At 39.5% G+C, this 14,430-nt stretch overlaps 2 protein-coding genes across 2 annotated transcripts; one reads left to right on the top strand and one right to left on the bottom strand.

Moving 5' to 3' along the window:
• The first annotated feature begins 3,704 nt into the window (after nucleotides 1–3,704).
• LOC106086235 (zinc finger protein 510) lies at nucleotides 3,705–5,962 on the top strand. Its single transcript, XM_013250815.2, has 5 exons — nucleotides 3,705–3,927; nucleotides 3,988–5,363; nucleotides 5,438–5,572; nucleotides 5,651–5,761; nucleotides 5,832–5,962. Exons 1-5 carry the CDS (start codon nucleotides 3,781–3,783, stop codon nucleotides 5,941–5,943), a joined length of 1,881 nt encoding a protein of 626 aa, XP_013106269.2. The 5' UTR covers nucleotides 3,705–3,780; the 3' UTR covers nucleotides 5,944–5,962.
• Nucleotides 5,963–8,912: 2,950 nt separating this feature from the next.
• Nucleotides 8,913–11,266, bottom strand: LOC106086237 (zinc finger protein 37). The gene is made up of 5 exons (XM_013250817.2): nucleotides 11,010–11,266; nucleotides 10,135–10,943; nucleotides 9,412–9,546; nucleotides 9,241–9,351; nucleotides 8,913–9,175 (listed from the first exon to the last, which is right to left on the bottom strand). Exons 1-5 carry the CDS (start codon nucleotides 11,205–11,207, stop codon nucleotides 9,022–9,024), a joined length of 1,407 nt encoding a protein of 468 aa, XP_013106271.2. The 5' UTR covers nucleotides 11,208–11,266; the 3' UTR covers nucleotides 8,913–9,021.
• Nucleotides 11,267–14,430: the final 3,164 nt, after the last annotated feature.

The following is a 14,430-nucleotide window of genomic DNA, read 5'->3' as shown; positions in this document are numbered from 1 at the left end:
CTGTGTCTTCTCGCAATTACTGGACAGAGACACAAAAGGGTGCTCGAACGTCTCCAAGTCCTTATCGTCATCACACATCCTGCAGAATTCTGCCTCTCCCTGCACACAGCGCGACGTCAAACACCTGATTTTGCATAGACCAGTCAGAATAATATAACAGACTCAGAAAACATGTTGTATTGGCACGCGATAACTATGAGTACCACAAAGCTTGGAACTTTCAGCTCCGATCTGTGTGGTGGTCATCGTCATTGTGAGAAGCTTAGTTGAAAGCTCCAGGGTGCTTCCACAGTTTACGGATATTGAAAAGAAAACAGGTGTTTTCACATTATCCTGCACCTTCTTGCAATTGCTGGACAGAGGCACAACAGGTGCTCGAACGTCTCCAAGTCCTCATCGCACATCCTGCAGAAGACTGCCTCTCCCTGCACCCAGCGCGACGTCAAACACCTGACTTTGCAATGACCAGTCAGAATAATATAACAGGCACGGGATAACTATGAGCACCACAAAGCTTGGAACTTTCAGCTCCGATCTGTGTGGTGATCAACGTTATTGTGAGAAGCTTAGTTGAAAGCTCCAGAGTGCTTTCTTGGAGGTCCTCGGGTTACGGATAGTGGAATGCTGCTGTCGCGGACAATCAACGGTGGAGGTCAATAAAAGACTGGGCGGCACCTACTCAGTGCCTATGATGCTCGAAATGATAAGACGATTTATTGGCGCCTTCAAATAACCGATGGTCATCATGTTCTCGTGGTGATCGATCCTATGGACCGGAACGAACTTGCTCACCTATAGGAGCTGGAAAAGACCGCAATGGATAGAGGATCGAATACTGTGTGGCTACATTGAACATCAAAGGATTGAAATCTTTTTTCGACTGCCTCACGATAATACGGTTCGTAGTCGGAGATCCGGGATATAACGGGTTGTATGTTGTGTTCTATCTTTCTATCTGCTTGATTCTGTTGAGTATCCAGATCCAGGAACTCTGCGATTAAGATGGGGTGCAGAACGATCTGTGTCTGAGTCGAGTGGGTTAAGCAGGCGACGGGTCGTTATATGCTCGAGATTACCCTGGTTTGCGGTGCAGTGGCAGACGGTCGTTCTCCCAGGACCACATTCACCCGGTAGCTATTCACCGCATCTGCTACTGTGTCTGCATGAATTTTGTTAAGATCCGCTTGATCTAGAGGTTCTCTTTTGTAGCGGTGAACTTCACGCTCTAAATCATGTAAATCTAAATTAAGGCTTCTGGGCGATGGATACCTATCCTTAAGATGATGATTTGGATGGTCTCTGCGATAGCAGCCTAGAAGGAATTGCTTAGACAGCATGTGGTTATGTCTTCGCACGGGTAAAATCTTTGTCTTCTGATGGAGGTGGTCCACATTAGAACTGAGGAGACAGCCCGTCGCAGTTCGATAGGCGGTATTTTTTACAGATCTGATCTGACGAGACCACTCTGGCGCTACATTACTTACCAAAAACCGGCCAATTGCTTTGTAGTCAACAAGTTTTCTTTGTCAGCAACCCAAGTGGTGCCGGTAAGTGACTTGAGGCCCTTGTTTCTACTTTTGACTTTATCGCAAATTGCTGTGGCATGTGGGGAGAATATCGGAATCATTTCGTTCGATTATTCACCTTAGGCGTATTTGTAGTGAGATTGGTCTGTATGACTCGCCCTTACTGGGGTCCTTTCCAGGCGTCACTCTGCCTATCTTTCAGACATCGATAACTTTAAGTCTGTTCAAAGATAGGTTGAGAACAGTTGTAAGGTAAGCAACTCCAGGTTGGTCCAGATTCTTCAGTATAAAGCGGGTGGCTGTTGCGTTAATGATGTCTCGAAATTTCCTCTCGGCAACTAGCACATTCGAGAAGGATGTCAGTTCACTGAAGCGGCGATTTGTGTATTCTCTGAATCGGCCTTCTTCTGATTGATAAACGTCCGGCGATCAGAGGTTATGAAGTTAGGTGGTCAGTTGATGGTGAGAATTATGACGGCTTTTCAGGATACGTCAATCATGAGATCAGGGGATGCAATGGAAATGTCAGGCGAGCTGCTGCACCTCCTCGTAATCCTAGTGGTGGCATCCTCAATCACCGTGAAAAACGTGGATTATTCAATCTGCTCTGGCAAAGCTTTGCACCGCTGGTCGTTACCTAGGGGAGAATGTCATGAAGTGTGATGCGCATTAAAGTCCTCTAGAACCAGACGATTATGGCCAGAACCAGTAACCCACTTATGTCGGTGTTGTAAGCTTGACCATTAATCGGGACACAGCTGCTAACCGGCGGTATTATGTACACGTTGTATAGCTTCATCTCGGCAGTACCGGACCTGACTGCTATCCCCATGCACTCCATGTAGGGGTCACTAGCGCCAGGCGCAGGCGAGATGGGTCTATATTGCACGGAATGGTGTATAACGAAATGGTGTACCACCTCCATTCCTTGAGCGATCCTTACGTAGCACATTGTATCCGTAACAACTGTGCAAGCTGCAGGTGTTGATCAGCTTTGTCTCCTAGATCGCTGTGACCAATATATCTTTCCGACTCATGAAATCCACAATCTCATCGATTTTGCCACAAAGTCCGTTGCAGTTTAGCTGCAAAAACGATACACTTCCCGGCAATATTTGGGCGGGGAGCTGCCGTTGCGTATATTGCCGTAGAGGAGAGGTCGGAGGTCACATAGTCCGACGATGAGCATGCAGAAGGCGACGACGCTTGTGACCCACTGCTGGCTATGTTCGCTCAGCACATTGCGCCATATCCAGTATGACTATACTCACGTAGTGAAGTGAGGCCAAAGCAAGATCGGAAATGTATCCACTGGTTACACCTCACCGACATAGTCAGACGATGAGGACGCAGAAGTGGACGATGACGGCGCTTGTGACCCACTGCTTTCTATGTTCGTAGTAAAATATTCGGTAGGATGCCGAGAACCCGGATCGTGAGAAGACGAGGCTATTAGAAAGAGGAAGTAAGAAGTAATGATAAATCTTTTAATCTTCTGGCTACTACACCTGATAATGAGAATTAAGATTTGTATATAAATTTAACAGTGTACAGTTATGTGACAGCCTGGTGGGAATTTCCTCCATTCCCACAGGGTTGTATAGCTGATTTCGTTGTTGTTGGGCTAGTGACTTTACTTTCTTAATTCTGCCAAGAGTAGTCAATCATTCACCAATAATTTTTTTGTGTTAATTCGTATCTTGTTCCATGTAGGGTTGCCCAAAAAGTAATTGAGGATTTTTTAAAAGAAAGTAAATGCATTTTTAATAAAACTTAGAATGAACTTTAATCAAATATACTTTTTTTACATTTTTTTTCTAAAGCAAGCTAAAAGTAACAGCTGATAACTGACTGAAGAAAGAATGAAATTACAGAGTCACAAGCTGTGAAAAAATTTGTCAACGCCGACTATATGAAAAATACGCAATTACTTTTTGGGCAACCCAATAATTTATAATTAAAACTATTATTTTTTTCATTGAAGTTGTTTCAACTGAGTAGCTATTCATTATTATATATTTTACTTAATAAAAAATATAGTCAAATAAGGTCTTAGGGTTTGAAATTGGCAATTTGCATCAGCTGGGCTAGTGACTTTACCTTGTATAAATTTCCCTAGTGGCTTTACATTGGTATGTTCAGTGATTTGTCATGCCAAAAACTCTTTCTTACCCCTAAACATTTTGTTTGTTTGATTCGAGTGAAAATTGGAGAGCAATTTGTAAATAAATACAAATCATAAAATAATAAAATTATGGAAATAAACATAACTTGGAATATATGCCGTGTGTGTCTCATAGAAGATAGTAAAATAAGCAGTGATAAAAATGGACAGCTAAAGCCTCTCTTTGAAGAGGGAAACAAACTTGCAGCAAACATTTACCAATTCTCCGGCGTTGTGGTAATAGTGTCAATGAATTTTCCAATATTTGAATTAAATCAACATGCTCTTATGTTTCAGATGAAACTCAACGATGGTCTTCCGGATAAAATTTGTCTCAAATGCATCAAGATACTTAAATATGCAGTGTATTTTCGCACAACTTGTCGACAATCCGATAGGAACCTGCAGTCAATAATACAACGTACCAAAGCGGCTAGTAATATGTTTAGGCAGGAACATCGCAAGGATATTTTAGAAGAGGAATTGCCAGATGACAATTTTTATTGCGACGACGATAATGAGGATATGGACATATCAGCATTAAATGATAGCGACGATGGTGTATCTTTAGACCATAAAACGGAGGAAGAGCACATAGAACAACGGAGCCCTAAACAAAGCAGGAATCATAATATGGATCAAAAAACAATTAAGGCTGGAGAAAAAAAATTGCCATCAGAGTCTCAAGTAGCTACAAGAACTACAAAGAATGTAAATGAAGCCATAATTGAGCATGAAGAGGGATTGGTTCTAGAATTAGTTGGCGATAACATAAATGAAGATTTGGAACATAAGAATTCCCAAAATTATGTAAAAACTCCAGCTGAAGATGTTGCTAACAACCAAGAGGCAGAAGGAAATTTTAAGCCAGGGCATACAAACAAGTCCGAATTGGAGATGTACAATGACCAAATTAACTTACCATCTTCTTCCTCCACAAATTTAGTAGAACATATGCTAGAAGAAACGGAAACTTTCAGTATTGACGATGACGATACAAATGAGAATTTCATAGAGCATACGGCAACAGAGAGCACTGCGGGTACAAATATTAAGCAACAGATTGATGAAAATGATGAGCTTTACTACATCATAAATACTATTAAGCAAAATCGTAATGAAGACGAACAGCATACAGAAAGTCCTAAAGAGTCCTATAATGAAGATGATGTAGATTACCTACCAATGGACGAAGAACAGCAAGATAAAAAACATCATATGGATGAGGAAGAGGATGACTATGAACACAACGACGAAGAGTTTGATGACAATCAAAGTTATGTTACCTCAACTGTGGTAACGAAGGAAGAAATAGATTTGGAGGACGGCAATTCCAACATTTCTAACAATAGAGACACTGAATATATAATCGATGACTTTGTTATAGATGAGCGTAGCACCACCAGCCAGCATAGTAACAATAGTCCACTACACAACACAGCCATGGGCATATCAATGAAAAGTTCTAAATTACAGCAACAAATGGCAAATGACATAAGACATGAGAAACGCTTAGTTCGAAAATTAAGTAATTTATCTAGTACTAGGAAACCTTTACCAAACATCATATCACAAAGTGTTTGTTGTGAACTCTGTGGCAATAGTTTTAGCAATCGTCATCTTATGAATAAACATATGAAGATTCATAGGCAGGAAAAATCACACGAATGCGAGTAAGTAGGGGGTAACATCAAGTACCAACTTATTTATTATCCATTAATTATTTTATAAACTACATTTTTTTTAGAATCTGTTTGAAACGTTTTATAACGGCCTGCAATCTTCAAGCTCACATGCGTATCCACACAGGTGAAAAACCTTTCGAATGTAAATTTTGTGGTAGACGTTTCACAGATCGCAGTACACAAATTCGACACGAGAGGTAATTGCAATTGGAATTTTGAATTTTTTAATTGAAGATATTCTTCAAATTTCTCTTATCTCTTCTCTTTCTCTCTAGAATTCATACAAATGAGAAGCCTTTTACTTGCGATAATTGTGGAAAATCTTTTGGTTTGGCCACCTCCCTGCATGCACACATGAGAGTTCACACAGGCGAAAGACCATATAGGTAAAATAACTTAACACTTTTGCAAATGTTTATTATTAAGTTGCTTTATTGTCGTTAAACATAATTTCAGATGTGAACCTTGTGCCAAATCCTTTAAATTAGCTCATCAGTTAAAAGCCCATCAAAATACCAGCCTACACAAAACAGTGGAGCAAGTTCATCACACGTACATAGAGACATAATAAAATATTTTGGTTTTTTTATTTAACAACTTTTTTAAATTTTTCAAAACTATGCTTCTACATGCCTTTTAAATCCACCACCGAAGGAAGGGGGTATATTTATTTTGTCATTCCGTTTGCAACACATCGAATATCCATTTCCGACCATATAAAGTATACATATTTTTGATTAGCGTAAAAATCTAAGACGACCTAGCCATGTCCGTCCGTCTGTCTGTTGAAATTACACTACAGTCTTTAAAAATAGAGATATTGAGCTGAAACTTTGCACTTTTTTTGTCCATAAGCAGGATCGAAGATGGGCTATATCGGACTATATCTTGATATAGCCCCCATATAGACCGATTCGACGATTTAGGGGCTTAGACCCATAAAAGCCACATTTATAATCCGATTTTGCTGAAATTTGGGACAGTGAGTTGTACTAGGCCAGTCGACATCCTTCTTCAATTTGGCCCAGATCGGTTCAGATTTGGATACAGCTGCCATTTAGACCGATCTCTCGATTTAAGTTTTTGGCCCATAAAAGGCAGTTAGTTGTGTTAGGCCCTTCAACATTCTTCTTTAATTTGGTTCAGATTGGTCCAGATTTGGATATAGCTGCCGTATAGACCGATCTCTTGATTTAAGGTCTTGGGCCCACAAAACGCGCATTTATTGTCCGATTTCTCCGAAATTTGAATTCATCATTCTTCTTCAATTTGACTCAGATCGGTCCAGATTTTGATATAGTTGCCATATAGACCGATCTCTCAATTTAAGGTCTTGGGCCCATAAAAGGCGCATTTCTTGTCCGAAATCTGGGACAGTGAGTTGTGTTAGGCCCTTCATCATTCTTCTTCAATTTGGTTCAGATCAGTCCTGATTTGGTTAAAGCTGCCATATAGACCGATCTCTCAATTAAAGGTCTTGGCCCATATAAGGAGCATTTGCTGTCCGATTTCGCCGAAATTTGGGGCAGTGAGTGGTGTTAGGCCTTTCGACAGCCGTCTTCCATTTGACCCAGATCGTTTCTGATTTGAATATAGCTGCCATATAGACCGATCTCTCGATTTAAAGTCTTGGCCCCATAAAAGTCGCATTTATTATCCGATTTCGCTGAGATTTGACACACTTATGTTAGGCTTTTCGACATCCGGGTCGTATATGATTCAGATCGGTCTATATTTAGATATGGCTACCAAAAAGACCAATATTTTGTTCTACAAAATTGTACAATGACTCGTACTTATTAGACCACTCAATATTCGTGTCAAATGTGGTCCAAATCGGACCATATTTCGATAAAGCTCCTATGGGCCTATAAATTATGCATTTTTCACCGGATTATGACGAAAGGTGGTTTCCATATATACCCGAGGTGGTGGGTATCTAAAGTTCAGCCCGGCCGAACTTAACTCCTTTTTACTTGTTAAATTTTCTTTAAGATATAAGGAGATGACTAACTTCGTCAAGCTCCTGTAGGTGAGCAAACTCGTTTCGGTCCAAAGGACCGATCGCCGTGGAAATGGGATGGCTATTGGTTATTTAAAGGCGGCTATAACCCCTTGTCATATCGAGCATTATAAGCACTTAGTAAGCACTTAGTATTTGTGTAAGAGCCAATGCCGCCCGCCCTCTCACTTAGACTCTTCGCTCAATACCGCTGATTGTCTGCGACTGCCCTGCCCTTCGTATGGAGCATTCCACGTACCGGATTGAGCCCATGAAGTCCTTCATGGGCAAGGGCTGCCGCCTCAGTGTACAACACATTGTAAAAAAAACAACGGATAAAGAATCATCTTAGTACGTTGGATATCGGTAGAACGAAACAAGTAAAAGCGCCCGAATTTCGGCTGGGCTGAATCTTATTCTTTGGATGCGTTGAAAAATCCAACTCTGCAAACAATTGTTAAAAAAGCAACTCGCAAAAGTTAAACAATTTCTAACTTTGACGACTTAAAGCACTTCTTAACGTGTGGCAACACAGAATGACGGTCACTTTCAAGTGCCAAAGTTTACATTTTTTAATTTTCCGCGTTGCTTTTGTGGAATTTGTGTGCAGAGTTGCATTTTTGCAACGCGACTCTCAAAACCAAACCTCAATGGGCTCATTCTGTTTTGGCCTTAAGAGAGAACCTATAGACTGGGCAGGTCTAGACAATATTCACGTGAATACAGTACAGCGGAGGCCACCGTAGCGCAGAGGTTAGCATGCCCACCTATGACGCTGAACGCCTGCGTTCGAATCCTGGCGAGACCATCAGAAAAAATTTTCAGCGTTGGTTTTCCCCCCCTAATGCTGGCAACATTTGTGAGGTACTATGTCATGTAAAACTTATCTCCAAAGAGGTGTGGCACTGCGGCAAACCGTTCGGACTCGGCTATAAAAAGGAGGTCCCTTATCATTGAGCTTAAACTGGAATCGGACTGCACTCATTGATATGTGAGAAGTTTGTCCCTGTTTCCCTGTTCATGGGCAAAATTTGCAATTTTACAGTGCAGCCCAGCTAGCAACTGAATGCCGACCTTGTAGGTCGGCCGCCATCCATAGTTCCTGAAAAAGTTCACCTCCTTTGGCAAACCAAAGCAGTTCGGGCTTCGCATTTCTTTCATGGATGGTATTGATGTCAATGTGTTGGATGTTTGTTTATATTGTTGTATCCACATTTGCATGTGGAGTTGGCGATTTGAAGGCACCAAAAGCTCGTCTCGTTAAATCGAGCACTCAGTATTTGTGCAAGAGCCGGTGCCGCTAGGCCTCTCACTGAGACTCAGCTGGATACCGCTAATTGCCTACGACTGCCGTTGCTGCTACTCCGAATGGAGCATTCCACTATCCGCAACCTGTGGACGCACCCGATAGCTCGCAGCTAAGCTTTTCATGGCAGCGATGAACACCACTCAGATCGGACCACAAAGTTCCAGCCAAGGTTGTATGTGTCCCGCTCGGAACCTGAGGCCTCAAAATATCGCACAAACTTTCCTGCTTACTGAATTCTATATTTTTCCATGTTTATTCTTGATCTTTTTTTGTGTGTATGTACAATTGTAAAATGGTATTAAAGATGTACTTCTTTTATACTTTTCATTACTTAGTTAATTTTTGGCGGCTTTTGTCATTTCAACAGCCTCAAAGATAACTTTATAACCTTCGGCTTCGAAAGCTGCTTCCTTCTGACGATGAGTTAATGTTAACATGTGTGCCTTAAGTTGATGGGCCAATGTAAATGATTTATTACAAACCGCACAACTATTTTTGGAATAAAGAAAATCGTTTAACATACCATATAGATGGATGGGCAACATAATACTTACATGTAATCTTTTTCGCCTGTATGTAATTTCATGTGATTCTTTAGTATAGCGGAATAGGTGAAACTTTTATTGCATACACTGCAGGTATAAGGGCGGGAATTGGTATGTACTCTGTTCAAAAGAAAAAATACAGAATAATAAAAAATATAGATGTTTTTTGTTACCCTATACCTTTCATGACGATGCCTTGAACTTCTGTCCATGAAATGACGATCGCAGAATTTACATTTGAATGGTCTTTCACCCGTATGACGATACATGTGGTTTCTTAAATCGCTCATTATACGATACGATTTACTGCATATTCTGAAAGCAAAGATAATTGGTTAATATTTCTTGCATTAAATTTTAAAATGAGATTAAATTGAAGACATTTGGAGATAGTTTTACTATATCTTTTTCTGCCCTATAAAATTATTCCATCAGCGAAGTCCTTTGTGGTAACGCGAGCTGAGTTAAAAACATGAGCGAAGAATGGGCATATAAAACGTTGGAACGAAGAAGCTATTATCATAGCAAAACGAGACGGATACCGAGGCTATCATAGCAAAACGAGACGGATAGGAAGAATATTAGTATGATTGTGCAGCCGGCGAGGCTATGTGCAGGCAATGTTAATTCCCAGGTCTATGCCCAACTTGTGCAATGGAAAGGTCCTGCGGTTAGGGAATAGATTTTATATCGGGCCAACTCGTGGGCATAGAGTGGGAGGGGATTAAGCAATATATGACTCAAGGAATACCTGACAAAGGTTTTGCAAGGTGTTTTTTACAATTGGCAGTATTCTTATTCTTTCTTATATCTTAAAAACCTTGATAACAGCTATTTAATATCTGCTGCAAAAAATTGTTTTTTTTTTTTTTTTTGTATGTGTTGGAATTCCTATGTACTTACTCGCATTGATATGGTTTAACATCCGAATGCATACGCATGTGATACTGGAATAAAGGTTTCTTGCTATATACATTGCCACAAATGTTACACATAAACATTGATGGCTTCATTAACTTCTTGGCCGCAGCATCAACTTTCTCCTTTGGTTTCCTTTTACTATTGTTTTTAAGGGCTGCCGATTTTTCTCTCATATTCGAGGCAACAGCTTTACGCCGTAGCGTCTGCAATGCAACATTCTTGTTGGCACAATGGTCAATAATTCTCTCTAGCTCCTCATCATTGTCGGCATTTAGATAATCAAATGCCTCGGCAAAATCATCGGCAGATAAAATCTCTGCAAAATCACTTTCTTGTAGTTTTGTAAGATCAAAACTTTTGATGTCAGTATTTGAATCGTTGGTATCTGTATCATTGTCTGAACATGCTTCGTTATCGTATTCCGTATAGACATAGTCTTCATCTCGATGATCATCATCTACCACATCGTCCGTTTCTTCCACAATATAGTCAATTTCAATATGGGAATCTGTGGAATTTATAGAAACTAATTGTTCACTCTTTCCAATTGGCTGAAGTTTTTCCTGCTGCTGCTCTTGTTGTTTTTCTGTAGTTTTCTTGAGCAGTTCCGAGCGCATTTTTTGTAAATTCTTTATGTTGCTTGCCACAACATCTTCCTCTGAGACTACATGAATTTGAGAGGCTAGAAATGCTTGAGAGTTGCAGCACATTTGGCGAAAATTTGACCACATATTTATGATGTTGATGCATTTGATACAAATTTTGGTAGGCATTTGTGGCTTAGGAAGTAGCTGAAAAATAGAAACCTAGTCATTGGATTGACGAAATCAAATACAGGTCATATATGAATACAAAACCTTAACACCACAACAATATTCAACTTTTGCAAATAAAGGCAATTTTGAAAAGTCGTCCCCTTGAGGAATACTGTCGTCCACCATATCCTGTGAATCTGGAAATTCCGATTTGGAGAATAGGTCTTGCATTTTTTCAGCATCCGAGTCTACTAGGCAAAGTCGACATTTCCTTTCGTTTCTATCCTTTAAATTGGACATTGTTTAAATAATGAACAAATAAACACAAAATTGCGTTAATGTTTGGTCCGTAGTTTATAACAGGGTTGCCTAGGTTATTTATTTAAAAAAAAACTCATATGTGAATTACATTGCAAGCAAACAATTTTTTTACCAATCGTTTGTTTACAAGGAGAGATACAATTAAAATCAATTTAATAAATTAAATTGTTTCAAAATTCAAATGATTTTTAGAACAATTTAATAATTTTGCTAAATTTGAAATGAGAAAAAAATGGTTTAAATATTTTCCATAGTTAAAAACACTTCTGTAATATGCAGTAATGGCAACTCTAGATGCCAGCTGGAATGAACATCATGAACACAACCAAATGAAATCGTTGGCGGCAGTCGTTTGATTGATTTTTTGCATGGGAGCTTAACATGAACAATTTTAGAGATTTTTGAGAAATTTGGGAACATTAAATTTTGTTTCAATAGGAGTTGCGTATGTTGCAGCAAAGCCTGATGGTTATATTAAAGCTGCTGTCACACGATATGTGCTTTACATATGTGCTGTCAATATCTGTACCCAGAAGACTTTTCTTATGTACGTCAAATACGAATAGCCGGAAACCTATAGGCTCCTGCTGCCTTGTTGTTTTTCAGCAGGGTTACTGCTGCACCATCATTAGTTATTATACCCTCCCTCAAAGCTAGGCGCTTGAAATTTTCCACAAATACTTCCTATTAGTGTTGGTCGATTGGGATTGGAAATCGGTGCATGTTTATATCAAAACATATATTCATATAAACTGATCTCCCAATTATACTTCTTGAGCCTCTAGGTAGCGCAATTCTTATCCGACTTTGTACAATGACGTTTTTATGACTTGAAACAACTGTGCCAAGCATGGTTAAAGTCTAAAACCTGATATAGCTCCCATATAAATCCATCTCCCAATTACACTGGTTGTTGTTGTAGCAATGTATTATACACTGAGACGGCAGCTTTTACCGGTGAAGGACTTCAGCGGGTCAATCCGGTATGTACAACGGCTGCCATGATTACACTTATTGAGCTCCTAGATGTATCATTGAAATATATGTAAGATTTGATCTGGAGGCCGCTGTGGCGCAGAGGTTTGCAAATCCGCCTATGACCCCAACCGCCTGGGTTCAAATCCCGGCGCGAGCAACAGAAAAATTTTCAGCGGTGGTTATCCCCTTACTAATGCTGGCTTCATTTGTGAGGTATCCTGCCATGTTAAAATCTTCTCTACCAAGTGGTGTCGCTATGCGGCACTTCGTTCCGACTCGGCATAAATAAAGAAGGCCTCTTATCATTGAGCTTAAACTTTAACCGCCTACAACAGGGGACAAAGATCACTACCTTATACATTGCCGAAGCGGTGTCTAATGGGCTGTTATCGCACTTTGTCCAGTGACGTTAGGTTAAATCTATCTGATCCAGAGCGAGAGATTCAGCGCTTCAAAAGGTAGCCTCCATTTCAATCACCGAAAAGGCGGCTCTAAATACGCGTCCCAGCCAAGTTGCTAACTTCGTTGATGTAGATATTAAACAGATTCTAACATCTAACAAGTAAAAGCGTGCTAAGTTCGGCCGGGCCGAATCTTATATACCCTCCACCATGGATCGCATTTGTCGAGTTCTTTTCCCGGCATCTCTTCTTAGGCAAAAAAAAAGGATATAAGTCAAAAGTAACTCCAGCGATTGGCCTGCTTTATAAATTTAAGAATAAATTCGACAAGGATACCAAGCTATTACTATACAATGCCCTTATACATAGCCATTATAACTATTTGCCTATGATATACGCTGGCAAAAAAAACGCAGATTTTAAATCCTTGCAACGGTCCCAAAACAAAGCTCTCCGGATTGTTTACAATCTTCCACAAAGGTATTGTACCGAATTATTATTCAAAAACATATCTAAGACTACTTTGCCAATATGTGGGCTTTACAAAATGCAACTCTTAACATACATGTATAAATCACTAAATAACATTGGCTACCACGTGATAACATTTAATCAAAATCAGACTAGGTTCAACACTAGAAATAGTGACAATCTTCACGTAAAAAGGTGTAGACTTGAAACCACTAGGCAACGAATTGAGCATTCCGGTTGTTCTGAATATAACCATCTTCCTCAAAGTATAAAAAATATTCCCAGAATCTCCAGTTTTAAGTCTAATCTAAAATTGTATCTAATGGATAATATGGAAATGCTTCTAATGTGATATATATTATTTTTTATTTTCTTGCTTCGTAAACTTTTTTTGTTCATTTTTTTTTTATTTATATTTACAATGTATTAAAAACTAAAAATTGAAAAAGTTTTTATTGCCAACTCGCCCCAAAAATGTCCATGTGGCGCTGGGGCATTATATTTTATGTATTGGAGTACTATGTAATAAATGAATTTAATAAAAAAAAAAAAAAAAAAAAAAAAAAAAAAGAAAAGATTTGCTCTGCTATTAGAGCGATATCAAGATATGGTCAGGTTTGGACCACAATTAAATTATATTTATGTTGGAGACCTGTGTAAAATGTCAGCCAATTCGAATAAGAATTGCGCTCTTTGTGGGCTCAAGAAGTAAAATAGAGAGATCGATTTATATGGGAGCTGTATCGGGCTATAGACCGATTCAGACCATAATAAACACGTATGTTAATGGTCATGAGAGAATCCGTCGTACATAATTTCAGGCAAATCGGATAATAATTGCTCTAGAGGCTCAAGAAGTCAAGATCCCAGATCGGTTTATATGGCAGCTATATCAGGTTATGGACCGATTTGAACCATACTTGGCACAGTTGTTGGATATCGTAACAAAACACGTCGTGCAAAATTTCATTCCAATCGGATAAGAATTGCGCACTCTAGAGGCTCAAGAAGTCAAGACCCCAGATCGGTTTATATGGCAGCTATATCAAAACATGGACCGATATGGCCCATTTACAATACCAACCGACCTACACTAATAAGAAGTATTTGTGCAAAATTTTAAGCGGCTAGCTTTACTCCTTCGGAAGTTAACGTGCTTTCGACAGACAGACGGACGGACGGACAGACGGACGGACATGGCTAGATCGACATAAAATTTCACGACGATCAAGAATATATATACTTTATGGGGTCTAAGACGAATATTTCGAGTAGTTACAATCAGAATGACGAAATTAGTATACCGCCCATCTTATGGTGGAGGTATAAAAAAGAGATGAATAACCATCCGC

This window comes from Stomoxys calcitrans, chromosome 2 (assembly GCF_963082655.1).
Source record: "Stomoxys calcitrans chromosome 2, idStoCalc2.1, whole genome shotgun sequence".
Taxonomy (NCBI): Eukaryota; Metazoa; Arthropoda; class Insecta; order Diptera; family Muscidae; genus Stomoxys; species Stomoxys calcitrans.
This window is presented reverse-complemented; position numbering and strand designations above follow the sequence as displayed.

What these genes read in the sequence shown, in the direction of transcription:
- LOC106086235 (XM_013250815.2), top strand. Translation starts at nt 3,781, where the DNA reads ATGGAAATAAACATAACTTGGAATATATGCCGTGTGTGTCTCATAGAA. An exon ending in ACCAATTCTCCGGCGTTGTG is followed by an intron (nt 3,928 to 3,987) that starts GTAATAGTGTCA and finishes CTTATGTTTCAG; the next exon opens with ATGAAACTCAACGATGGTCT. An exon ending in GAAAAATCACACGAATGCGA is followed by an intron (nt 5,364 to 5,437) that starts GTAAGTAGGGGG and finishes CATTTTTTTTAG; the next exon opens with AATCTGTTTGAAACGTTTTA.
- LOC106086237 (XM_013250817.2), bottom strand. Translation starts at nt 11,207, where the DNA reads ATGTCCAATTTAAAGGATAGAAACGAAAGGAAATGTCGACTTTGCCTA. An exon ending in TCAAGGCATCGTCATGAAAG is followed by an intron (nt 9,352 to 9,411) that starts GTATAGGGTAAC and finishes TCTTTTGAACAG; the next exon opens with AGTACATACCAATTCCCGCC. An exon ending in ACAGGCGAAAAAGATTACAT is followed by an intron (nt 9,176 to 9,240) that starts GTAAGTATTATG and finishes TTCCAAAAATAG; the next exon opens with TTGTGCGGTTTGTAATAAAT.